General features: G+C 42.2%; 2 protein-coding genes across 2 annotated transcripts; both read right to left on the bottom strand.

The window, feature by feature from the left end:
• Nucleotides 1-396: 396 nt before the first annotated feature.
• LOC142398717 (putative ferric-chelate reductase 1) lies at nt 397-8691 on the bottom strand. The gene is made up of 7 exons (XM_075482836.1): nt 8585-8691; nt 8056-8135; nt 6455-6664; nt 2355-2459; nt 1962-2109; nt 1544-1654; nt 397-1312 (listed from the first exon to the last, which is right to left on the bottom strand). The coding sequence occupies exons 2-7, from the start codon at nt 8131-8133 to the stop codon at nt 1260-1262; spliced, it is 705 nt and encodes a 234-aa protein (XP_075338951.1). The 5' UTR covers nt 8134-8135; nt 8585-8691; the 3' UTR covers nt 397-1259.
• Nucleotides 8692-13329: 4638 nt separating this feature from the next.
• LOC142398951 (uncharacterized) lies at nt 13330-27169 on the bottom strand. Its single transcript, XM_075483216.1, has 17 exons — nt 27063-27169; nt 25822-25887; nt 21817-21870; nt 21659-21724; nt 21502-21573; nt 21262-21324; nt 20842-20898; nt 20625-20684; nt 19395-19466; nt 19180-19242; nt 18994-19056; nt 18638-18712; nt 18515-18554; nt 18378-18429; nt 18167-18237; nt 17797-18080; nt 13330-16527 (listed from the first exon to the last, which is right to left on the bottom strand). Exons 1-17 carry the CDS (start codon nt 27081-27083, stop codon nt 15364-15366), a joined length of 2343 nt encoding a protein of 780 aa, XP_075339331.1. The 5' UTR covers nt 27084-27169; the 3' UTR covers nt 13330-15363.
• Between the last annotated feature and the right edge of the window lie 40 nt (nt 27170-27209).

Raw genomic sequence — 27209 nt, 5'->3', positions numbered from 1 at the left:
TTTCCTAAATGCATTTGCTTGGAGATTTGCTCCCTGAGGTGTGTATGTGTATAAAAGGTCTTCTAAGCAGATTTAGAGACTATAAAGTGACTTCTGTGACTAACTTGTAATATTGATGACCAAAGCTTCACATGGCGACTATAAAAACATCAAAATCATGAGATATCAAAATGAAAGTGCCTCTTTTCAACTTGCTGGAATACAGTGGAGTCATCGGTGTCACAACTCAACAGATTAATGTACGTCATCGGCACTTTGGGGGCTCCATACTTCTAAAAATGATATAATTGAACCATATAAGCATCAAAGTTGCAGGGCCAGTCTCTTGCATGGCATATTTTCTAATGACAACCGAGTGGACGCTGTCGGTAAATAAAACCTAAATAACACACAGTGTACGATGATATATTTTATTTCAGATTATGGGTTTGACATAACGGGTCAGACTTTACAAAATATTTAAAAAAAAACACATAAACATATAAAACCATCTGTGTAGGACTAAAAGAAAAAGAGCTTTGGACACTCGGAGTGTCCAAATAATTTCCTTGGTTAATCCTTTGGTCTGTAAATCAGAAGTTCCCATTAAAAATGTCCTAAATCACAACAAAATGGTGAATTCATTCATTTATCAAAATAGTTTCTCATAAATCTTCCATTGATTAACAGTCTGATCTCTACATAAATATACACGATGTACTTTGGTCACCTCGGCTCCAAACGAGCCGTCGGTGGATGCTTCTTCAGCAGACTGAAGGCCAAAACTGCTTTAGGAATACAGGAGTGAATCAACTAAACATTTGTCGGGCCACGTTACAGTTTCAACTGTATTGTTTACAGGTTAGGTAAGGTCTTCTGCCATTCAGTGAAAGATAACTGGTCACAGTTAACCTAAAACACACCACTGTGGGCGGGGTTTGTTGGCTGAATGCCAGAGTAAACAGACAAGATCAGCTCATGAGTCACACAGGTCTGTAAAAGTGCATTTTTTGACAGGTTGTGTTTACTGTACGTGGGAAAATTTGGCTTTGTTCACAGTTTATATGACCAAAATTAAAAAATAAAGAAGGACAAATTTAACACTTGCCGGCTGAAACTCATCAGTTTCTTCAGCCCCGAGTATTCACACTGCAAAAGATATACATTTGTTAAGTAGAAAAAAAAACGTCATAAATAGTTCGACACTCAGTTTTCTCCGATATGTGAAACGGCTGCCTTCATAGCGTCTTCGTTGGGTCACAGCTTAAAGCATTTTGGACTCAGACTGTCTTCAGGACGCCCAGTGTGAGGGCGCTCAGCAGCAGCAGCCCAGCTGCCGGGGGAAAAAGACACGAAAGGTATTTATCAGAGACTTTCACGTGAAAGTTAAACCAAACAGATCATAGTTTTATTTTTAAGTAGCAGAAAACTGTCTTTTAGCTTGTTTCCTCAACAACACTGGCCCTGGTGCTTTGAATCGTCTTCAGAGCTCAAGCTTTCCTGAATCCCCCTGAAATTGAGCACCCGAGGCCTTAAATCTTCAAAATGGCCGCGCATAGTTTACCATGAGAGACTTGTCGACCGGCTCCTCCTGTGGGGGGCGTTGCTGTTGCGGCCGGGTCGGCGAGGTTCAGCGGGCCGGTGTTTAGGGCGACTCTGAGGGGCCCAGGAATGCCTAAAGAATAAAGCGTTGAAATTAAAAATAGTCTTTGGAGGGTAATCTTATCTTAACAACCCCGACCCTGAGGAGTCCGGCCACTGGTTCTCATTTGGTTCCCAGATGTTTACGGACAGTTGTTGAAAGAAAAGAGGACGGCTCCACAGCAGCAAACGTGACCCGCTCCCAACTTTTTTTGCCATCACACTCAAGATGAGCTGATGTTTTCGTCTTTATTTTTTATAACTAATATGGTATCACATAAATGTTCATTCACATGAAAGAACACACAGTGAAATTCAGAAAAGATGCGCTTTAATCTTACCCCCAGTTACATTTCCATGTCCAAGGATGATGGTGAAGGTGGTCACGTGAAAGGTCCTGGTGTTGGTGGCGTTTAAACCGGGAACATTGAACTCACACTGGATCATATTCGTATTGTTATTCACAGTTCCTCGTATGTCCATCACTTCCTAAAAATTGTTAAATGAAACAAAGTCAGGTATGGCAAAATCAAATGGGAGGAAAATACAGCCGAATTTAGCCCAGAAGATTAAGTATTTTACTTGTCATATGTGCTTTTTTCTATGACTTATTACAACCCATTATATAGAAAATGCACACACAATAAATTACAATTAAAAACTACTGAAGGAGTTGTAACTGTAAGTTTATAATTTTCACATATATGAAAGATTCAGGGAAAATGAGGCCTCACCCTTTTTAGTGTTTGAAACATTTCACTGGTGCCATTTTTGCTCACTGCCTGGAAGAAGAATGTATCCGAGCCGTTTTTTCCACAGATGAAAAGCATGTTGATACCCTAAAAAAAGAAGCAGTGGTTAGAGACTCAGTTAACACAATCGTACATTTTAACATCACAAAGTAACTCAGGTATGTAGATCATGGGATAAAGTACTCCACATAAAACTTTGCAGACTTTCCTGTTTTGTCTGTGGGCACACCTGCAATGATTTGTGGTGCATGTTGTAATTCTGTTACTCCAACTTCCCTGTTTGCATGTAACATTTGTGTTCAAGCCAAGCGTTCACATAGTTCTGAAAAGTCTTCACGGAAGGAAAACCCATTCTGCTGCTGAGCTGAAATATACGATGGAGTATTGCATTCACTTAAAAATAAAAAATTCATCACATTATCTCATAATTACGAGATAAGATCTCAAAATTACGAGATAAGATCTCATAATTATGAGATAATTATCTCATGGGGTTGTACAGGAGGAAAGCCCAATCTGACCTGCTGAAAGTTGCGCTCTTCGTGCAGGAGCAACTAAACCAATATGGTGTGTTGCATGGCTACAGATTCATGCATTTGAAATGCATCCAGGCTGGCTTAGTAGTTAGTCAGTACACTGTTCGGGTTCTACTGAAGATTAGTTCGGTAAAGTTGGAAAGATATTGGCAGATTCGGACTTCCGGGATGAATAACTCAGAAGTGAGACGTTTATAAAACACAAAACAAGAATATTTTCAACCCTAGTAAGACAGACAAGGAGCTACAACCTAACTTTCATCAAAACGAGCCATCCTCGGAGCCACACCAATAACATTAGTGTTATTGTAAAATATACTAATTATTATCATTAGTGTTTCTGTGCAGCCGGCTGTGAGAGCAGCGAGCAGGGACCGTCTACAAAGTGCAACCGAAGAGAGACATTAAATAAAATAATCAATAAATATCCAATAACTTCACTAGGATACAGTGTAGTGTCACCAAACTCACTACACACTTCACTGGTCTCCTACAGATTATATTACAACTCTTGCTTTGAAATGAATTAATTGTTGTAGTACCAAGGAGGTAATGGGAGTGGTTGACCTGAGGTTTATGATACTACACTGTAATAGTTATTGAATATAATTCCTTATAAAAAAATTCCCCCAACTATGGAAAATGAATTTCTTGCAAACCAGGTGTTGTAGTGTAATCTGTAGGAGACCAGTGACATGTGTAGTGAGTTTGGTGACCCTACACTGTATCATCATGAAGTTATTGATTAATATTTCTAATAACAATTCCCAGAAATGATGAAAAATGATTTTTTTTCAAAGCAAGAGTTGTAATATAATCTGTAGGAGACCAGTGAAGCGTGTAGTGAGTTTGGTGACACTACACTGTATCCTAGTGAAGTTATTGGATATTTATTGATTATTTTTTTGTAATGTCTCTCTTCGGTTGCACTTTGTAGACGGTCCCTGCTCGCTGCTCTCACAGCCGGCTGCACAGAAACACTAATGATAATAATTAGTAATGAGATAATTATCTCATAATTATGAGATATATCTCGTAATTTTGAGATAACGTGGTGAATTTTTTATTATTAAGTGAATGCAATATTCTAGCCTGGCGACGCCATCCTACATACTTCCGCCCAAAGATTTTGGCTCCGTCGGCTTTCGCCCAGGCTAGCAATACTCCATCGTAGTACGATATCGTAGAAATATATTCTGAACCATATCTGTGCCAACATTTTTCTCCTGCTCAAATTAAAATGGTTGTGAATTTCCCTGCTACACCCTTGTTTGTACTTTGTGTTACCATGAATTTAGTTTATCCTGTACAGCCAAGTGGCAGAAACTTTATTTACATAAGAAAAGCGCTATTTGCAATTCAAACTATTTTTTGTGCAGTGTTCTGAGTTGTTTTAGTTTGTTAATTTCTTTTTACAGAAAGTTTTTTTATTATGTCTGTTTCATTAAATGTAATGGAGGTCAATATTTATTTTACAATCAATGAAAAATTTAGATATTCAACTATTACACATATCAAGTTGTTTGAGAAATCTTTATTTTCTAGTTCATTAGTTTAGAATATTTGGTAACTTGCTGCCTATCTGACCCAGTGGATACAATGAGGCTTAATAGTTAACTGAATTTTATGTTTATTACAAACATTTGGAAAAAAGTCAACAATTCAACATAAATTGGCCAAATGCTAGTTTGTTAGCCTTGCTAGCTCTCTAAAAAGAAAAATCAGAAGTTTGCTGCTTTTTTTAAGTTTAATGTGTTTTTATGTTATCTAATACATTAAGCATCATAATCTAATGTTGGGTCTTAATGTCTTGCTAGACTAATAAATTCTTTTTTACGGCTTTTCAAATGTCGCTTAAGATTTGCTTCGCTAGTTAGCTACCTTCACTAGCTAAGCTAACTGCAAGCAAGTGTCATGCAAATGCTTAGAAGTCCTTAAGCATACATTCAAAATGTAACCTATTTGAATATATGTTATTTGACAATAAAATGGATGATGTACAACATATAAACAAGTTAAATTAAATTGTTCCCAAATTAGCAAAACGGCTCATTTTCTTTGGCATTTGTAAAAGATATCCACATGTGTCCTCCCCTGTTTTGTGATAATACAATAAACTGGGCCAGTGTTACAGGGCACAGAGAGGTTATTTTTAGTTTGCTCGAAGAAGTTTTAAATGCTCAAACTCAGCTGTTATGGGTGAGGTAGTCTATTAACCATACTAGCACGGACAGCTAGTTTGACTGTGTGTCTGGCATCTGCTTTTTTATTACAGAAAGATTCTAGTTTATTGCTTACTGCTTCCCAACGTCTATTTTTAAACCCAGTCAGATAGAACATTAAGGGCAGTTTTGTAAACTCAATATAAAACATATTTAGTCTTAAAATGCTTGCTACTTGTTCATATTCAATAGATGTTTGCTTTCTGGTGATCATATATATATATTGTTATATATTATATATATATAGTTATATATTATATATGTTATTATAGATATATTGACCATCTTTCACCAAAACCAATAAAAGCTAAAATACTGAAGCAAGTTAACAGGAACATGGAAACTACAGGTCCCTGAATAAAAAGTGATGTGGTATGGATTTAATTATCATGAACCCTGATACAATATTAGTTGCGTCATTAATGATTAAACTTAAAGATCATAAAATAAGGAATGCAAATGTTTACATTTGTCAAGAAGCAGCGTAATGCTGTGAATGATTGACTTTGCAAAGCCATGATTGAACACAGCAACACATTTTACTCTTTGAGAAACTAAACTCATCTCTTTTGGCCATTGAGGACATCCATATGATTGAACTAACCTTATACGTTCATGTAAAACCTTATGTAACATTATGAAGAAAAGTGACCCTCAGATAAATTAATATTACTTCAGTTTCTGTAACAAACCTGATACTGAAGTCCCCTTAAGTAGAAAACCTTTTTCTGCCCTATCATTGCATATTTGGGGGAACAGTATATTGAAATGATCACATTAATAGTTTAATTCAAGTCTAATTTCAAAATCTACAAAAAGTCAAATATTCATTGAACATCTCATATCATTTTCTGTAAAAAAAAAATGCTTTAAATTTGACAAAAAAAGAGACCGAATTGTTTATTTTACTATTTGTTTTGTATGCTTATACTTCGTACAGCTGATATATCCATTTATTTTAGGGTATTAATACTAGTATGTTGCCAGTGCCGGCTCAAACTGTTTAAAGAAAGAAAAGAAAGATTTATTCACAGCTTTTTTATTATTATCATAGTTTAAATTATTGTTTATCAGTTTTATTAGGTGAACTTTGGTTAGGAAATAGTCAAATATTTGGTCGTGTGGTAAAGCTGAACCTTCAGTCAAAAATCAAAAAGTTTATAAGCACTTGTCCTTGTTAGCAGAATAACGATTTATAGATACTGAATAAATAGCATCAACGCTTTATCTTGAATGCTGTGTTGCTTTTCCAAATGAAGAATCTAGGAGGACAATAATGACTAATAACTTTAAAGAAGTGTCGTAGGAGTTGTGTGTGTTGTACCATAGTTTCATTCACGGTGAGCCCCAGTGCGATGTATCCAGGGGATTTTCCACTGAGTTCGAAGGACATGTTAACGCCGTTGGGAGCCATCGGGGTGCCAGCAGTCACAGATCCAAAAAGACAGCTGCTGTTTCCTGTGGGGTCACAGTCGTCTGGTGTCTCCACGCACAGTTTAGAGACTCCACACCCCATCCGAGTAATGTTCACGTGCTTGAAACACAGACAAAGCCAAAGTCAGAAGATTTTCTGGATGCGTTTCTGTGTGGAACAGCCCAGTATGATTGTGACGGACTGATCCTACAGTTTCAAGTTTGTGTTGATGTGGAAAAATGAAAGACTCAGCAGGAGATTGTGATCTGATGCATGAAAAATTTCCAACTTTCCAATTTTCAGCTTGTAAAAACAACTCAGACACGGAGGACGTGTTCTGTTTCATGGCTCACTGTGTTTGAATACCACACTGATGCTGAAACACTTACTGGTAAATGAATGACTTCAAGCGAATCTAGGTCACTTTAAGCTCAACCATCACCATCAGTTACACCACAAATTAAACCTTAATATCATAAGCAACTTAGGCATTTGTATTTTGGGTCAAATATTTCTTACCACATCATATACTTATAAGGGCTTGCATTCAAATCTTTCATTATTTTTTCTTTTATCTGATTCTTTGATTATTTTAAGTGTCCTAATTGTTCTCAAAAAGTTTTCACATTGTAGATGAGATTCTTTAACTTGTCAGATTTGATCAAGATGAAAACGTTAAATGGCCTTTAAGAGCACGAGGTACATGAAAAGTGAACAAAGCGAAGTACTGAGGTCCTGGAAGCAATAAAAAAGTTGTACTAAATCTAGAATACACTGCATCCTCATACAATCATATAATATAACTAAGACAAGCACAACGTTTGTAGGTGTTATCATTTCGCTGTTTGTTTTAAAGTGACGTATTTCTCCAAATAAAAACTGAAATTAAATCCACACTCAGGCATTTTGTACTTGGCAGGGGTGTGGTCCTTAAAAACTAAGCCGAGGCCTCAATACAGGCTGGGTAGAAGGAAGAGAAACAGCTTACCGCACATCATAATTTGCATGCCAGTGATAAAAAAACATGTTTCTTTTTTTTTTCTTTTTTTTTACCATGACTTAGCCTTTCCCGTACTCCTCTTTAACAAAAAGAAATGCATTTCTTTTCAGGTGGGTTTTCCAGGTTGTCCCTCCCAGTTTTATTAAACTTTGCTCAACAGAATAATATGAATAACATAAAGGTGAGAAGAAAGGTCGTTGGTGTACCTGAGTGGGGTCAGGTAGACCAAAAAGTTCAAACTTTTCAACGTACACGAGGAAAATTTTAGTGGAGATTCGCACTCCTACTGAAGAATACATGATTGCACATAACAATGAATCCATCTCAAGTTTCATCCCTTAAAACACACAAAGTCCTTCTGCTTAGAAAGGTGAAGTAAATAAAAGCCTCGCCTTTCTTTTAGCAAATACGGTCTTAAAGTGGTTGCTAAACAACTTGTTTTAAAGTACAAAGGTCACAGCGGTAATGTGATGCAATATAACGGGTGCGGTGTGGTTTCATGGATACCAACCCTGTGGCTGCTTGCTTGGACACCCGTGGCCATGAAGAGCATCACTGTGGTGGTCAGAAGGATCAACACTCGCTCCATTCCTGTCAGGATGACACATATTTACACAAAAAAAATTAAACTGACGAGCTTGGACTGCCTTAAGGTTAAAGATGGGAAATCTTAGACTTTTTTTTTTTTTTAGATTTAGGCTTTTTTATACATAATTTGAATAAACTGTTTAGTTGCAGTTATAGCAAATTAAACAATAATAATTCTGTTGAAGTCGCTAAACAAGCTAAAATGAACAAAACAGATCATTTTAATTTGAAAAAGTTTGAATTTATCAGAAAAATCAGTCCGTCTTTCTTTCTTTTTGGTTGCAGGTTTGTCAAACTATCCAAGTATCTTCTTAAAAAAAACATCTACTTAAACTTACAGGTATTATCTGAATCAAGCTTTCTAAAATCATGCTGATAAGTAACGATAAAGAGCAAATAAACAGCAGGATCCAGTGATTAAAAGTGACCGGATGAAGGTTTCAGACACTTACTTGATGCTGTGAAGGTTAGATGTTGAGTTCCAGGAATCTACGAATGTTCGTTTAGCTGCTTCAGCTCCTCTGAGAGGATTTGATCTCTGCTGGAAGGATTTATATCAGCGGACGTCAGCGCTGATGCTCAGAGGTGGTGATGGGAGCAGCATCCTGATAGGAGGCTGGGCTTCGTGTGGACACACCTGTCCCGACTACCTGGCTGGTGGGCGTGTGCTTTCTTTGTGTCGTGTCAACAGGAAAGTTTCTGCCAAACAAGCCGGGGGGTGAAATAGGCCTCTGATCTGGCTAAACTGGATTAGTTGGCCGCGTTAAACACTTGAGTGATATTGAAAAAGGTTACTTTAGTGAGACTTTCTTGATTAAATCATAAAGAAAAAGCATCACCCAATGCATACAGCTGTGTGGGTTCAACATGTTTTTAAACACGTTCTCATGAAGCACAGCAGAGAGAAGAGAGAAATTTAGTTTGGGAATTAGTTGTGCAATACTCAGAATCAAAAACTGACGACTGGTTTATCGTCTTTGAGGGGAAGACATGATTCACTGTTGCTGGAATGTGATACACAGCGAAATAAACGTCACTAAGATCTCGAGTTTGGTGAAAGAATGAAGAATGAGCCAACATTCCTGTCAGGTGATCTTCTTCTTCCTCATCTTTCTCCTTGTGACAATTTTCTAGATTGTGTCTTGAGGCTTGTTGTTCTTGAGTTGTTGTCTTAGGACATGATTGAAGATGGAAGGTGAATCAATAAAGCCTTGTGGGAGACGAGTGTAAGTGTATTGCTTACCCTCGAAAGTAAATGCAAACATTTTTTGTGATTCCTCATGAAGGGGCACACAAAAGAATGCATTAGCCAAGTCAATGCAAGAAAAGAAGTGCTGGTCTGGTGAAATGCCATTCAACATAGTGTATGGATGTGGCGTGTCATAATTAGTGGGGATGATGACCTTGTTAATGGGTCTGAGGTCATGTATCATTCGATAATCAGGTTTTCCAAGTTTTGGGACAGGGTTTATGGGAGTGTTCCATAAAGACATTGTCGGTTTAAGAACACCAGTGTGTAAAAATCCCCTAATTGTGTTCCCAATACCCATAATTTGTCCCTGCTTAAGTGGGTATTGGGCCCTATAAATAGGAACAATGTTGTCTTTCAAAGGAATTGATACCGGAGGGATCTTTAAAAGACCCACGTCCGTGGGTCCAGTCGACCACATGGTATCAGGCAAGCTGTCTGTGGTCGTTGCTGCCGGTTCGAATCCGGGTCACGGCACCACTTGTTAGATTCGGTTCTTTTAGTTGGGAGCTCAAGAAAGGACCGCAGTAATTCAAGTGATAATGAAGTCTTTATTTGCTGGTCACAAGTGCAGTATTTCAGCGCTGGTCTCAGTATGACAGAACTCTCGCAGGAATCTGTCAGACCGAGCCCCTTATTTCCGGTTACAATTTGTATATATGTCTCATAGTTTCACACGGTTGATCCCTTGTTGATCATATGTGATTGGATATGAATAGGATCTCCGTACTAAACCAAATAATGTCTCTGAGTAACCCAAATAATGTGTGTGTGTGCTTTTTGCACCTGGATCTCAGGGTTCGCTGTTCTGTCTGGGTCAGTCTCAGTTAAAGTCATGTCTCGTGTCTTTCCTGGAAACGTACTGGGACCTTTTCACTTATAATGTCTATGAAATAAGCCAATTTTAACAGTACCAAATATACACATCTGGAACATCTGAAAGAGCGACAGCACGTCAATAAAGTGAGCAGAAACTTCAGTGAAAATGTAAAGATGGGTCCAAAAAAAATGTTGTCGTTTCTCTCTGATATTTAAAGGGATAGTTCGCCTCTTTTGACATGAAGCTGTATGACATCCCATATTAGCAACATCATTTATGAACATTTTCTTACCCCCCGCTGCGTCCTGTGAGCAGAGTTCCAGCCTCGTTTTGGCGTTGATGAAGGTAGTCCGGCTAGTTGGCTGGGGTCCCGAAAATAAAGGGTTTTGCTTCTCAAAACAATATGCATTCAAAAGAGTAATACATTTGCATCACAAAATCGTTCATCCAGAAAAAGTCAGACCTCACAATCGCTTGGCACTATTTCTCTCTTCTATTTCAAATGTATTACTCTTTTGAACGCATATTGTTTTGAGAAGCAAAACACTTTATTTTTTAAACCCCAGCCAACTAGCCGGACTACCTTCGTCAACACCAAAACGAGGCTGGAACTCGGCTCACAGGACGCAGCAGGAGGTAAGAAAATGTTCATAAATGATGTTGCTAATATGGGATACAGCTTCATGTCAAAAGAGGCAAACTATCCCTTTAAAACTACATTTTAAACCCCGGTGTGGGTCCCTCTGTGACATCCAGGCCTGATCAGGTTTCTTCTGTTCTTGGTGGGATCGTTTAAAACACGATGTTCACCTGCTCAACAACAGCGGAAACTCTGCAAAATGGGGAATTAACTCCCCAGCAAACAGCCCTTCGCTAAAATAATGACAAAGATCTTTGTTTTGCCCCGACATGAAGTTTAAAGCAGTGTTCTTGGAAGAGCTCAGGAGGATGTGTTCCTTTTAGGCATTGTTTTCGCTTTTTAGATGAGATTTTACTGGAAGATCAGACTCACTGCCAGAAAAATACCAATCGACCACATGAATTTCCTGATGCTTCGCAGCAGTTTTTGATCAGTAGAAAAAGGTCGACTTATGATGCAGAAACACAACTTTCTGCATCATTTTGGTCTGACATGGATTATATTTTCTTGCTGTACCAGTTTGAGCCATTGAGGTCCTCTTTTTCTGATTTCTATTCGTATCTTTTTTGGCCACACAACCACTTCCACATACTTTCAGCTATTGAAACCATTCAGACGCCAAAAATGATGACGCACATCCAACAGACAGGTGCTCACATCAATCTTTTCTTGCCAAAACTTTTGAAATATTCAATTTAATTAAAAAGAAAACGTCATGAACGGAGGAAACCATCTTCAAAGACTTTAAAATGAATCTACTTCCACACACTTTCAGCCAGAAAAGTCAGAGAATTCATGTGGTTTTATCACAGAAAAAAAAAAAAAAAACATTCTCCAGTTGCCTTAAAATGTTAAAAAGCATTTAAATAAAGACTGTATAATGAATAATCATTAGCTTAGCTTATCTGAGTCCCACTGATCCCTTCTGGTCTGAGCTCTTTGACGTAGTTTAAATAAGCCGAGCCCTTTTGTGTTTGCATAAAGACCCAGCAGAACAAACACAAAGGAAACAAAAGATAAGAGTTCAGTCTGAAGAAGATGTAAATGAAGTAAAGGTGGTGGTCAGAGAGGAGCTTTGTGAGCTTTTTTTTTAAATCACAGTCACAGATCAAACCAGGTGTAAATCTACCAAAAATACAACAATAAAAGCTCTTTTTCCTTAAGTTGGATAAAAAAACGGCTAATAATCGAACCTGCTAAGACAAAAGAGCCGAAATGTGATGAAAGCAGTAGTTGATCTTAGACTCGTTAGATCACTTTTATATGACCCGTTTCCATGGTGCAGCTCATCTGTAGGGTCACTTATAGCTTCATACAATTAAAAACAGGTTCTTCAAGGGAGATGAAACTTAAACGGCCCAGGTCAGCCTACAAGCCGGATAATTTACATGCATGTAAATAATGATTCCTGTGGGTTTCCCTGTGATGATTGTTGTTATTGTCTTTACACACACTGCAGAGGGAAAGTTGAATCTTTCGCCTTGAATTTCAGGTGCTTTTTTTGTATAAAAATGCAGGAGAGTGTGCGTTTTCCTTCATCATATATGATGTAAAAACAAGCGGTTTTTGAGTTAAAACAGTCCCAAACAGACACACTGCTCTCTCTGTGGTTTTCATTTTCTTTCCTTTGATCACAGAGTTTCTGCCACAGACTCTCCCTCATTCTGCGATGAGTCACGTGACCCGCAGCATCAACACAAACTCATGTGATGGAAAATGTTTTAAGTGTCAGCTAAGTGTAATGTAATGTAATGTAATGTAAAAGTGTTATTTTTCCATCATGGGATGTTACCTAATAAGACGAGTGAATACAACCTCTCAGCCCGCTGGTATTTTATCTGTCCAAATGATTAAATAGTTTTCTGTGTCTATGCTCACGATATTTTAGGCTGTTAAAGGCCTCGAGAAGGAACTTTATGTTAATATCTCCTGGTTCACATAAAACCTTTCAAGCAACCTTTCACTTAAACTCTCCCAAGATAAGAAAATAAAGACTTTGACATTAAAATGGCATCATCTTTGGTAAATAAAACCATCTTAAATAAAGGAGGGTTTCACCCTTCTGATTGAACTGATTTACCGGCAGGTTTCAAAGACAATTTATGCTAAAGCTCACACACATACACGGCAAACCCACGTGCATTCGGGTCGTTTTCCTCTTCGTGTACTTATTTTGAGCTTTTCGCTTCTCTTTTTCCGTCTCGTGCATGAAAAAAAGTGCATGAATGGAAAGAAATACATTAAAACGACAAGTTTCTGCAAGATTTAAGATGCAATTTAAGTGCCAATTATAAAACACATTTTAATTAAACAGGTTTTACAGCTCTATGTCGCCTCCTGGGGGTATTTAGAGGTTAAAGCTCAGAAAACTTCAGCTGAAATCAGTGAACTTAACCAGCCTTTTAGATATAAAACTCCAGCATATGTTGATAGAAAGAATAAGTCGTACTTTCATTTTGTAGGTGAGATAAGAAATCAACACGGGCACTTCTGGAATTATTAATAATTTATTTGTTCAGTAAGAAACCAGCACCGTAAAAAAGTGTTTACCCGTAAATAAACATACAAACACAAACAGAGAATACATCAGAAACGCCAGTGGTGATGACGGATAAGTCACCTGAGAGAGCAGGCGTGGAGGAAGCGACGCCTGGTTAAAGTGCGCTGACTGCAGGCAGTCTGTAACGGCTGAGTTTAAGAAAAACAAAGCAACCATCACATGATTTCAGCACAGAAACGATCATTCTGCGTCTGCAGGTGGGATTAAAAAACAAGACGGCACGCGTCTGAGCCCTGAAAGACCAACACAGTAACCGACGTTAACGTGTTTCAGAAACTCACCCTGAGGTTTGAAATAACAATCATGATGTGTGAACTGTAGTTTACAGCTGGTTGTTTTTAACAAAAAGGAACAAAAGCTTTAGAGAAACTCTTCAATCTGTGTCTCACTGAACGGTTTCATAACTGACAGTGAGACACAGAGACACAGTATTTACTTGTACCTTTAGTTTTATCCGTCATCAATGTAATTTGATTCGTGTCTCTCTCAGTCTTCCTTCTGCTCTGGATAATTAAAAAGCGGTAATTTCTGGTAATTTCTTTTAGAAAGAGCGAATCCTCTCAGCTGATTTCTAAAACAGTTCATCAGAGCTGAAAGCGCCAAAAACAATTAAATCACCTGGTTTATATCACTTAGAGAAAAAAAAACCTCAAACATTTTGGGATAAAACTCTCTGATTGAGGGTGAAATGGCTCCTTATTCACTATATGTAGCACAACTTTTACTGTTGTTCATTTTAACTCAGAGCATCCGTTTAACCGCTTCAGTTTCTTCTGCGATGAGTCGAGAAACAGATGTACAAGCGATGTTTAGCGTCATGATGTAACGTTTAGAGTCATGATGTAACGTTTAGAGTCATGATGTAACGTTTAGAGTCATGATGTAATGTTTAGCGTCATGATGTAACGTTTAGAGTCATGATGTAATGTTTAGCGTCATGATGTAACGTTTAGAGTCATGATGTAATGTTTAGCGTCATGATGTAACGTTTAGCGTCATGATGTAACGTTTAGCGTCATGATGTCACGTTTAGCATCATGATGTCACGTTTAGCATCATGATGTCACGTTTAGCATCATGATGTCACGTTTAGTGTCATGATGTCACGTTTAGTGTCATGATGTACTCTTGGAGATGGTTTTAGCCCTTATCCTGAGTAAGGAGCGCTTTGTGTTCACAGATAATTTCCTCAGGGATGATAACATCTCATCTTCATCTCTGGATCATGAATATGACGTTGGGTGTAAATCTGTCCTCGTGATGAACAGACACCCGCTGAGCAGCGAGTGGATTTTGATTGTCGTCACACGTCTGGTGAAGTCGTCCTAATCTTAGCTGGACTTCCCCTCCGTGTTTGTGGGCTGCTTTTCTTCCAAGTCAGTATGAACTTTGACCTCTGTGTGACACCAACACGTGACTGAGGCAGGTGGGAGAACCCCGTGAAGCTCGCCACGTTGAAAGAAGAATGCTGCTGACGTCATCAGTCATCACGCTGGCGTTCGGGCTCAAACTAAATGTTTAGTCCTTCTTTCCGCAGAGCGTTTGATCGAAGTCAAGGTCCTCGCCGGCTGTGGTGATGCTCTCTGTCGCTTCCTCTCCTCTTCGGCCTCTCCTCCTCCTCCTCCTCCTTCTCCTTCTCGCCTCCGGCTCTCTCAAACCTCCTGGCGCTCTCCACTCTGCTCCCGTGTCTCTCCTCCCCCCTCTCCCTGTCGAGACTCCTCACAGATTCATGCTTGCTGCTCACCGACTCTCGATCCTCGTGTTCCCTCCGCGCCGTCGCCTCGTCGTGACCTCGATGTGACTCCTTCCTCGTGCTTCTATGATTCTCTCTTTCGGTCTCCTTGCTTCCTCTTTTCTCCCCTCTGCTCTTCATCATCTCTGCTCTCCAGTCTTTCACTCCTCTCTCCTCTCCTTTTCTCACCCAACTCTCCGACCTGTCGCTTCCTCTCCCATCTCGTTCTCTCATTTCATCTTTGCCTCCTCTTTCTCCGTCTTTGTCGCTCCTGCTGCTGTGCCTCCTTGTACTCCCACCTCTTTCTCCTGTTTCCTCTCAGCCTTCATCCCCCCTTCATCCTCCTTGCTTCTCCTTTCACTTTCCTTCTTGTCCCACTCTGCCTGGGCCTTTAAACTCCTGTCATCTCGTTTTGAATCTCCTGATCTGCTCTTAGCTCCTTCCTTTTCTTTTTCAGACTTATTTCTCTCCTTTTTCTTCCCGTCTGCTGTTTTATCTGCTCCAGTATCTTCTTTAGTCTTGTCAGGTTTAGGCTCATGTTTCTTTTCCTTTCCAGCTGTTAATCGATTCTCAGTTTCTTTCTCTTTCTTGCTTCCTTTCTCAGATTGTTCTTTTACAACTTCTTTGTCTGTTTTGTAACTTGACTCATCATTTCTCTGCTTCTTCTCATCAGGAATCTTCTCTAATTTGGAGTCAGACTTGCGCTTCTCTTCTTCCTCTTCCTTTGCATAACTTTCTGTCTTCTCTTTCTCCTTCTTTTCCTCCTGCTCTGCTTTTTCCTTCACGCTCTTCTCCTCTTTTTTGTCCTTCTTCAGTTTGAACAGTCCCCTCTCCGGCTCTTTACTCTTCTGTGGCTCCACCTCCTTCTTGTCCAGTTTCTCCTCCAGGATGTCCAGCTCCTGCTCCAGCTCAGCCGGCTTCTTCGGGTCAGACTCCAAATCGTCCTCCACCTCTACCTCCACCTCCTCAATCTCCTCGTACTCCTCCACCTCGATGCCGTCCATGGTCTTCTGCAGCTGAGTCTTCACCTTGTTCAGATCCAGGAGGCCGTCTTGGAGGTCTTTACACACCTCTCTGATCTTGCCGGCGAATTTGGTTTTGGCGCCCTTACGGAGCTCGTGGGAGTCCTTGGCGAGGAAGAAAACATCCAGGGCCAAAAAGAGGGCGGACATGACGCCTGTGGTGACGCTGATGGCCTGGGCGGCTTTGGCGGCACCGCTTGCGGCGCCTAAAACCTGCACAGTGCTGATGAGCTTGTCGGTGTTGATCATAAAGGCTTTTCCAGCCCGGCCTCCCTCTGTCATCACGTGTTTGATGTTGTGGTTCAAAGCCTTTTTGGCGGCACTTTCAGAATATTTCTCAAAATCCCACTCCTGCAGGGTGTCCATACCTTCCTACAGCAGGCAGAGACAACAAAGGAGGCTCAGTGAAGGCTCAGAGAAGAGATGCCTTACAATAACATCAAATCAAATCAAATCAAATTTATTTGTATAGCACATTTCATGTACAAACAGTTCAAAGTGCTTTACATAAAATAAAAGCATTGCAGCAGGGAGTGCAAGAAGCATTAAAAATACATAAAATAATATAAAGAGAAACAAATAAAATCATTTAAATGAATTTAAAATCAGGCAACAGTCTAGATAAATTAAAAGATATTTCATGCATAGACACATGAGAAAAGAAATGTTTTTAACCTGGATTTAAAAATGTCTACATTTGGTGAAAGTTTAATCTCCACTGGCAGTTTGTTCCACTTGTTTGCAGCATAACAGCTAAATGCTGCTTCTCCATGTTTAGTCTGGACTCTGGACTGGACCAGCTGACCTGAGTCCTTGGATCTAAGAGCTCTGCTGGGTTTATATTCTCTGAACATATCACAGATTGTAAACCATCAGCAGACTTTTAAAATCTATTCTGTGACTGACTGGAAGCCAGAGTAAAGATTTTAAAACTGGTGTGATGTGTTCAGATCTCTTAGTCCGGGTTAAAACTCTAGCAGCAGCGTTCTGGATGAGCTGCAGATGTTTAATGCTCTTTTTGGGAAGTCCAGTTAAAAGAGCATTACAGTAATGGAGTCTACTGGAGATGAATGCATGGATGAGTTTCTCCTGGTCTTTTTGGGAGAGGAAACCTTTAATTCTGTTGATATTTCTGAGGTGGTAAAAAGCTGCCTTGGTGACAGCTTTGATGTGGCTGCTGAAAGTCAGATCTGAGTCTATCAACACTCCGAGGTTACGAACTTGGTCAGTGAATATAAGGTCCCGAGTCTCAAGATATGTACCAACGCTGACCCTCTTCTCATCACTCTTTTCATAGGATTTCTGCTCACAAACAAAAAACTAATATCAGGATTGTATTATTTGACTTGTGTATTAGAATATCTGTCATTTTATTATTGAATTGAGGTAAAAGAAGTTAAGTTACGGAGGTGAAAAGAGTGCATTTCATACATACATAATATTGATCATTTTAGAATAGAAACAACTGAAAAACAGAACTGTTTCTGGCAGATTTAAATTGGATTTGACAGGGAAGCTGTTGATCTTTGGGAATATGCACAGTCACACATATTTATGTGTAATAATTGATTGCGTTTCAGAAGTAAATGACATCTCGACCTGGCTGAAGCTTGTGGTTAACAAAGCCAAACCTCTCCTCACCTGGACGAACTCCATACACTCTCTGATGTCTTTGATCTCCTCCTGGTAGCCCTGGATCATCTTCTCCACCTTCTTGCGGTCCATGTCGGAGTGAACCGCGTCGGTGATGTTCGCCGTCGCCGAGGCGATGCTGCCGGCCGTCGCCACGCTGATCCCCACCGCCGTGACTATAATCGAGGCTCCAAAGGTGAAAGGTGCCAGAATGAGGCCGGTGATTGTGGCCACGCTGCCGGCCACGCTGTGGCCGTTGCTTTCCACATGGCGGGGTTCTTGTGAAGGAGTCGCTTTAATTATTCATCCAGTTACGTCACTCCCTTAGCCATTCAGTGGCCTGCAGTCTGTAGACGTCACATTTTCGGCTCGAATCAGCTCACCGGAACCCCGGCTGAATAGGGGTAAAAATGCACCTGGTAGCAGGTGCTACTACCTAACGGAAAAACACTAAAAACGGAGTCGAGCTGAGTGGGTACGAGTGGAAACGAGCCATATATTTACCCCAGAGACATTTCCCCAGAACCATAAATACATTTTCTTTGGTAACCAGAATTAAAATGTATTCAAAAGTAAGAAACTATATTTACATTTCCCCATCTCCCTCCTGGAAATTAGAGCTCTCTGTCCACTCGGTCCAACCTGGCAACCAGCAACAGAAATAATACAATCAGTAAATGGAGAAATGACATTACATTTCTGTTTAAATCAAATGTAAATGCACAACCTTTCACGGTGTTCCACCACTCCATCAGCTCATCGTTCTCCTGAAAACAAGGACTTCCGTTAATGAAGAGACAACTAACGGCCTGTATAAACTAACCGCACGTAGTGAGACACACAAACACACCGGCTCAGTTTCCACGGGGTTTCCTTCAGTTGGAAAAGATGCTATCTCCACGGGCTGGACCTCCACTGTGCTCTCCTGGTTAACAAACAGGAACACAACTGTAACACAAAGCCTGCTCTGCTCAGCTCTGCAGAGATAACATGGCTTTTAAGAACAAGGCAATATTATTTTCACTGGAATAAAACAAAATGAGAGGATCTAAATAAAAACATCTGTCAAAACCTCCATCAGGTACAAACGAATATATCTAGAGCACATTTTAAAACTTTCATGGAAAAAAGCAGTTTTCATCCTTAATATGTGTATAAAAAAGGCGTATTGCATGTTTTTAATGAAAGAAACATGAGATGTTTAACCTGCACTGCGTTCAGGTCCTGCAGCTCAACAGACTCCTCAATCATAGGCATCTTATCTGAATCCTGGGGACAGAAAACGGGTTATTAAAGTCATTAACTAAGTGAGTAAATAACACCATCGATTCATTCATGTTTTGTCACGTTTTGCTGTTCAGGGTGAAACGCTCATCAGATAGCGGTAAATACCTGTGAAGCTTGACCGACTTTGGGAATTCTGGGAAGAGTTTTCTTGATCCGGAACGACACAACCTGATGAAAATCGAGAGAAAACACAAAGTGCAGCGAGCAGGTAAAGATCGAAGCTCAAATCTCAAACTGTTCGATCAAGAGAACCATAAAAACAAAAGTGGAAATTCGTGTTGTGAAACCGCCCCCCAGATCTTTAAAAGAAAACAACGTACTCGTCTTTTCTTCTTTATTGTCCTCTTGCGTCTCAGCCCACCTCCCACCGGCGCCTCCATGTCCTCACCTTCCTGCAAAGAAACACGCAGACGGCTCTGGAGTTAGCGGTGATTAGGCTGGGCGCACACAAAGCTGCCTATCTGGGTTTATATGAAATGTAAAGAGACTATTGTGCTGTCATGTGTTTAGAGACGCTGTGTATATGTGTTATAAGACTTGGATCATGTTTGAAAGCAGTCATTTTTCATCTGAATGTAGAAATAAGCAGATATCTATAAACAAAAGAAGGAGACAAACAGCAGACAGATACAAACTATTCACTGCTAATTCTGGACTCGTTAATATTCCCACCAGCATGTTTAGCCAACAAACTAAACCTTTGACATTAATATTTTAACACACGCGCATGAGAGTCCTGAAATGTTCCACAGATTTTCTGCCCGGCCCCCGTATGAATATGTTGGCAAATACTTCGGAGCATTTGCTGTCGCTGTGCGCGCTCGCTGCTTTTCTTGGTCATCAGGGGCTCTGTATCTGTATGGATTTACTGAATCGATTAAATTCCATTTCAGATGGAATTTTTTTTCTGAACAGATTTGTTTGGGCTATAAAAGAGGTTTTCACAAAACTTGCAAGAATCAAAAAAAAAATAAAAACAAAACACACTTTTTGGTTTGGCACATTATCGGCCGGCCACTCGTCTGCCTTCAGGTGTGACGGCGCCGCTGTCAGCGTTGCAGCTTCTGCCGCGTTTCCTTCTTCTCACAGACGTGACCGGTTCTTCCCAACATGTGCGAGAATCTCGTAGCTCAAACTAGTCATTTGACACTTGAAGACTGTGCAACAAGATCCCGACGCAGGTGATGCCGAAAATGGCATAAAACACAAATACATTCAAGGACTCTGAATGGATTTGTGTTTTACAAATTAAAATCAATCGGATTGGAAATTAAGCCCTAGTAGATCGTCACAGATATATTCAGTACTCATGAATTTCATCCCACACCGCCTCCCGCTCGCTTTAGAAACCCGTTTCTCTGCATCCTTTTTACTCATATTTGCATGCTTATGTGAGCAGCAACTGCAGAAAAACACTGGTTCAAATTGGCGGCATTTTCTCCTGAACACCTCCGGTGTCCATGTGTGAGAACGTGTTAAGTTTGTTATTCGTGTGAGAGTGTAAATAAATTAGTTTGATGCCCCTAAACGTTGTTTTTCTTTGTTTGTACCTGCTGCTCCGAAGTTTTGGGCGTCCGTCTGAACATCCCAGAAAACCCGACTTTTTTCTCCTGTTAACAAAAAGTGATGAATGAAGTGTTTGTTTTGTTTAATTTAGACACAAAAGCATAATACAAACGGAGCATATACATATACGGTATATATGTATATTATATATATACATACATATATATATATATATATATATATATATATATATAGACTCACCTTTGTGGTATTTGAGGCTTCAAGAAGATTATTGGTGCTACCAAACAGTTCATCTTCCTTTTAAGGAAAAAAAAAAAACAATTATTGAAATGTTTTGGATAATAAATCATCACTGACGTCACGTCAGAAGGAAGGAAGGAACAAATATCAGAGGTTTACACTTGAATATTTTTCATGTATTAACATAGTTATGATATTTCTCCTCATGAAGGTTTAAAACAACAAAGCTGGTTGGCTTCTTGATTAAATACGTGCATTTTCATTTTAAACTTGTTGGATCAGGTCGTAAAGGGCTGAGGGAACTGAGCATTTCTTTCTCCTTTCCAGCTTAAGTTATGCTTTTTTTAAATGCCTCAATATTGTGTGAAAAGGGAAGTTAAAAAGCAACTTATATCACTATTTCTTTGAAAAAGCTCTCACCATCCCAACTTCGTTGAGGCTGTCGCAGCTGTCTGTCAGCTGCTTTGAGTCACTGAGGGGGTCCTAGAAGAGAAACAGCTGTGAGCTACTCACCTCCACTCATCATCTTCTGTATTGTGTATTAATAATCTTAATATTTAAGGACTTGCAGAGTTATTTTCTAATAGGAAGTTGTATTTCAGATCAGTCTGGTTAGATTTAAGGTTGAAGGTGAAAACTCTGAAAGCATTAATCGGTCACCTGAGCAGCGATGGAGCGCGGGGATGGTTTGGGTGACTTTTTAAAGATTCCTGCAAGTCCACCCGTTTTCTCCTGTCACAAATTAAACATCAATAGTTAATAATCAGTGATAGAAAATTCAGAAAAACAACCCAAGACTGCTGGACAACATCTGCACCTTTGCCTCCAACAGATTTTCAGCACTGGTGGATAACTTCTTGTATTCGCCTGCTTCGTTTGACTCCTGAACACACACACACAGAAACTAAAGTGAGACCAACACATACAAGTGAAATCAAATTATTAGTCAAGTTTGTGCACAGGCCGTTAACGCACCTCATCTGCTGGTTTTGGACTTTTCTTGAACATGCCACTGCAAATATTTTTGTCCTGAAATCACAGAACTCCCCCTTGAGCTGTCACCTTACCGTGGTGGGGGGGTTTGCGTGCCCCAATGAGTCTGGGAGCTATGTTGTCTGGGGCTTTAAGCCCCTGGTAGGGTCACCCATGGCAAACAGATCCTAGATGAGGGACCAGACAAAGAACAGCTCACAAGACCCCTATGATGAGTGATACTTTTGGACGCCGTGTTCCCTTGCCCGGACGCGGGTCACCGGGGCCTCCCCCTGGAGCCAGGCCCAGGGGTGGGGCCCGCCGGCGAGCGCCTGGTGGCCGGGTCTGTGCCCGTGGGGCTCGGTCGGGCACAGCCCGAAGAAACGACACGGGTCCCCCTTCCTACGGGCTCACCACCCGTGGGAGGGGCCATGGGGGTCGGGTGCAATGTGAGCTGGGCGGCAGCCGAAGGCGGGGACCTTGGCGGTCTGATCCTTGGCTACTGAAGCTGGCTCTTGGGACGTGGAACGTCACCTCTCTGCTGGGGAAGGAGCCTGAGCTGGTGCGCGAGGCTGAGCGGTTCCGGCTAGATATAGTCGGACTCACCTCGACGCATGGCTTGGGCTCCGGAACCAGCCTCCTCGAGAGGGGTTGGACTCTCTTCCACTCTGGAGTTGCCCGCGGTGAGAGGCGTAAAGCAGGTGTAGGCATACTTATTGCCCCCCGGCTGTGCGCCTGTACATTGGGGTTCACCCCGGTAGACGAGAGGGTAGCCTCCCTCCGCCTTAGGGTGGGGGGACGGGTCCTGACTGTTGTTTGTGCTTATGCACCGAACGGCAGTTCAGAGTACCCACCCTTTTTGGAGTCCCTGGAGGAGGCACTAGAGAGTGCTCCTCCGGGAGACTCCCTCGTCCTGCTGGGGGACTTCAATGCTCACGTGGGCAATGACAGTGAGACCTGGAGGGGCGTGATTGGGAGGAACGGCCCCCCCGATCTGAATCAGAGTGGTGTTTTGTTGTTGGACTTCTGTGCTCGTCACGGATTGTCCATAACGAACACCATGTTCAGGCATAAGGGTGTCCATATGTGCACTTGGCACCAGGACACCCTAGGCTGCAGCTCGATGATCGACTTTGTAGTCGTATCATCGGACTTGCGGCCGTATGTCCTGGACACTCGGGTGAAGAGAGGGGCGGAGCTGTCAACTGATCACCACCTGGTGGTGAGTTGGCTCCGCTGGTGGGGGAGGAAGCCGGTCAGACCTGGCAGGCCCAAACATATTGTGAGGGTCTGCTGGGAACGGCTGGCGGAATCCCCTGTAAGGAGGAGTTTCAACTCCCACCTCCGGCAGAGCTTCAACCATGTCCCGGGGGAGGTGGGGGACATCCCTCGGGGACTCATGTTCCGTGCCTCCATTGTTGAGGCGGCCGACCGGAGCTGTGGCCGCAAGGTGGTCGGTGCCTGTCGTGGCGGCAATCCCCGAACCCGCTGGTGGACCCCAGTGGTGAGGGAGGCCGTCAAGCTGAAGAAGGAGTCCTATCGGGCCTTTTTGGCCAGTGGGACTCTGGAAGCAGCTGATGGGTACCGACAGGCCAAGCGGAACGCAGCCTCGGCGGTTGCTGAGGCAAAAACTCGGGCTTGGGAGGAGTTCGGGGAGGCCATGGAGAACGATTTCCGGACGGCCTCGAGGAGATTCTGGTCCACCATCCGGCGGCTCAGGGGGGGGAAGCGGTGCACCGTCAACACCGTGTATGGTGAGGGCGGGGCTCTGCTGACTTCAACTAGGGACGTCGTGAGTCGGTGGGGGGAGTACTTCGAGGGCCTCCTCAATCCTACCGACACGCCTTCCGATGAGGAAGCAGAGTTGGGGAGCTCGGACGTGGGACCTCCCATTTCTGGGGCTGAGGTTGCCGAGGTGGTCAAAAAACTCCTCGGTGGCAAGGCCCCGGGGGTGGATGAGGTCCGTCCTGAGTTCCTCAAGGCTCTGGATGTTGTGGGGCTGTCTTGGTTGACACGCCTCTGCAGCATCGCGTGGACATCGGGGGCAGTGCCTCTGGACTGGCAGATCGGGGTGGTGGTCCCCCTCTTTAAAAAGGGGGACCGGAGGGTGTGTTCCAACTATAGGGGGATCACACTCCTCAGCCTCCCTGGTAAGGTCTTTTCGAGGGTACTGGAGAGGAGGATCCGCCGGATAGTCGAATCTCGGATTCAGGAGGTGCAGTGTGGTTTTCGTCCTGGCCGTGGAACAGTGGACCAGCTCTTCACCCTCCGCAGGATCCTGGAGGGAGCATGGGAGTTCGCCCAACCGGTCTACATGTGTTTTGTGGACTTGGAGAAGGCGTTCGACCGTGTCCCTCGGGGACTCTTGTGGGGGGTACTCCGGGAGTATGGAGTGCCGGACTCCTTGATATGGGCTGTTCGGTCCCTGTATGACCGGTGTCAGAGTCTGGTCCGCATTGCCGGCAGTAAGTCGGACATGTTTCCTGTGAGGGTTGGACTCCGTCAGGGCTGCCCTTTGTCACCGATTCTGTTCATAATTTTTATGGACAGAATTTCTAGGCGCAGCCAGGGCGTCGAGGGGGTCCGGTTTGGCGACCTCAGAATCGGGTCTCTGCTTTTTGCGGACGATTTGGTTCTGTTGGCGTCGTCAGGCCGTGACCTTCAGCTCTCACTGGAGCGGTTCGCAGCCGAGTGTGAATCAGCTGGGATGACCATCAGCACCTCCAAATCTGAGACCATGGTCTTCGGCCGGAAAAGGGTGGAATGCTCTCTCCGGGTCGGGAATGAGATCCTTCCCCAAGTGGAGGAGTTCAAGTATCTCGGGGTCTTGTTCACGAGTGAGGGACGAATGGAACAGGAGATTGACAGACGGATTGGTGCGGCGTCTGCAGTGATGCGGGCTCTGCACCGGCCCGTCGTGGTGAAGAAGGAGCTGAGCCAGAAGGCGAAGCTCTCGATTTACCGGTCAATCTATGTTCCTACCCTCACCTATGGTCACGAGCTGTGGGTAGTGACCGAAAGAACGAGATCGCGAATACAAGCGGCCGAAATGAGTTTCCTCCGCAGGGTGTCTGGGCTCTCCCTTAGAGATAGGGTGAGAAGCTCGGTCATCCGGGAGGGGCTCGGAGTAGAACCGCTGCTCCTCCGCATCGAGAGGAGTCAGATGAGGTGGCTCGGGCATCTGGTGAGAATGCCTCCTGGACGCCTCCCCGGTGAGGTGTTCCGGGCCCGTCCCACTGGGAGGAGACCCCGGGGAAGACCCAGGACACGTTGGAGAGACTATGTCTCTCGGCTGGCCTGGGAACGCCTCGGGGTCCCCCCAGAAGAGCTGGAGGAAGTGGCCGGGGACAGGGACGTCTGGGTCTCTTTGCTCAAGCTGCTGCCCCCGTGACCCGATCCCCGGACCAGCGGAAGATAATGGATGGATGGATGGATGGATCACAGAACAGACACAGAAACAATCGTGTTACCTCACATCATGTCAAAAAGTTAGCATAAAACCAAACCTAAAAAACAGAAAGTACATGCAAAATCCTATAGTTAGTACTATTGGTCATTTACTAAATCTAAATAAATAGATTTATTGGTGTAGAAAATGTTCTAGTCCAGCATGATTCCATACAAATACTATATGTAACAATTTACAGCATTATGGGGTTTCTGCAGTCTCAGAGGCTGCAGTTTCAGGGTAGTAATTTTAATATGACCTCATGGTAATGTGTTGAAATAACACGCCACTTCTGCGTGTCACGTTGGCTGACTGCAGGTCTCTAGCTGCGGTATCTAAAAGGCCAGTGAAGTAAGTAGGAGCCCCAAAACCCCCAAAACTCCTTTATTGCAATGCTTATTGATCAAGTAAAAACATTTCTGACCTAAGAATATATCTAAGCTTCTTTTCTTTCAAAGAAAGAGAAACAGGAGATTACAGTAAATGAGCATTTTTCATTCTAGATATTTCCCACGATATTTGGTAGAAAGCACGTAATTACAAAGCCGTACGCTACTGACCTCATCTAATAGGTTTTCGATGCTCGAAGATCTTTTAAATATTCCTGCCAGGCCTCCTTTTTTCTCCTGAAACACACAACCACATGCATACATGTTATTTTTCTTTGGCATAATTTCAACATCAGCTGTTGCATAATCAGTGGTAAGAAGTAACCATTTACTGAAGTGCTCGGTATCCAGAGGCTAAGCCTACACTTCCTGTCAGTAACAGAGCTGATTCTCCACAATACACATCAAGGTTACCAAACAACAAAGACGCACCTTGAATAACGTAACATAGCAGTAAATTTAAAGAAGGTGTGCACCTGAATGAACGTTTCCACCAATATTATGACTGACACACACAGAAAAAAGGTGGCATCTATTGGACTAATTAAATGTTCAACATGTTTTTTTTTCCTTCTGCACAGTCACTGTTATTTGCTGCTGCACAAACAATTATAATAATACAGTATCCATGTGTCTATTAGATAATTAATCTTGTGCAAAGACCTTTATTTTTTAGTCACTTCCTTCTTTTCCAGGACTCAAATACAACTTAACATCATCAGTGCTTTCTCTATGGGGATTTTAAGCACTTTTTTTTTTGCACAGGAGAGTTTGCTCTACAGGTTTTGAATGCAGCATTTCTTAAAAATATATTATTTTTACATAAATATGAACACTGTCTCTACTCATTAGTCTCTCAGGTTGATAGCATCTACGATCTCCTGTATGCTACATGAGAGACAACATAAACACAATCATTAAATTAGGGGATGTATCTTGCTTTGAAGCTGCTGGTCCAATAATGGTTCCCCTGTTTACACATCACTGTCTGCTTTAAATCTGCCATCGAGCACGAGAGGAACAAACCACAACAGAATCATAAGTGGCCTCCATTAAGGACGAAGCACTTCCAGAGTCAGGACACATCACTTTTCCCCCCTATTAGACACCACAGAACTCTAAACTCAGCTTAAATCCCTCACACATCATCCCTAAAAACACAAACATCCCCCGACTTCCATGACAGGTTAAATCGCCGTCACGATCTTAACCCTGTACACTCAACATACTGTACATGACAGAAACATGCACAAATATCGCACATAATCATCTGTCTGTTTGGAAAAACTAGAACAGCCGACTCGTGTTTCAGTCGATCCGAGCCAGCAGGTTTCAATTCGTGTTCACATGACAAACGCAGCCACAGATGAGACAGAAACAAATGCAGAAGTGGTTTTTTTAGACTGAAATACCTTCTGGCCGGTTGTTTCCATCAGATTCTCACTGCTGCCAGCCTCCAACTGACCTGTTTGTTCCCAGATAAATTCTCATTGCTGGCTGAGAGTTCGGTGTCAGAAAGCCCATCCTGCAAAGAAAGATTAAAGGCCTTAAAACGTTAC

The sequence above is a fragment of the Odontesthes bonariensis genome, chromosome 14, assembly GCF_027942865.1.
Source record: "Odontesthes bonariensis isolate fOdoBon6 chromosome 14, fOdoBon6.hap1, whole genome shotgun sequence".
Lineage (NCBI taxonomy): Eukaryota > Metazoa > Chordata > Actinopteri > Atheriniformes > Atherinopsidae > Odontesthes > Odontesthes bonariensis.
The sequence above is the reverse complement of the archived record's forward strand: the minus strand, read 5'-3'. Positions and strand labels throughout refer to the sequence as shown.

Bases quoted from the DNA above. Each gene is read 5' to 3' on its own strand.
- LOC142398717 (XM_075482836.1), bottom strand. From the start codon at position 8,133: ATGGAGCGAGTGTTGATCCTTCTGACCACCACAGTGATGCTCTTCATG. The intron at 6,665-8,055 runs GTTGGTATCCAT...CTGTGTTTCAAG, and splicing joins TCCAAGCAAGCAGCCACAGG to CACGTGAACATTACTCGGAT. The intron at 2,460-6,454 runs GTACAACACACA...TTCTTTTTTTAG, and splicing joins TCACCGTGAATGAAACTATG to GGTATCAACATGCTTTTCAT.
- LOC142398951 (XM_075483216.1), bottom strand. From the start codon at position 27,083: ATGGAAACAACCGGCCAGAAG. The intron at 25,888-27,062 runs GTATTTCAGTCT...TGTGTGTTTCAG, and splicing joins TGGAAACAACCGGCCAGAAG to GAGAAAAAAGGAGGCCTGGC. The intron at 21,574-21,658 runs GTGCAGATGTTG...AATTTGTGACAG, and splicing joins AAAATCTGTTGGAGGCAAAG to GAGAAAACGGGTGGACTTGC.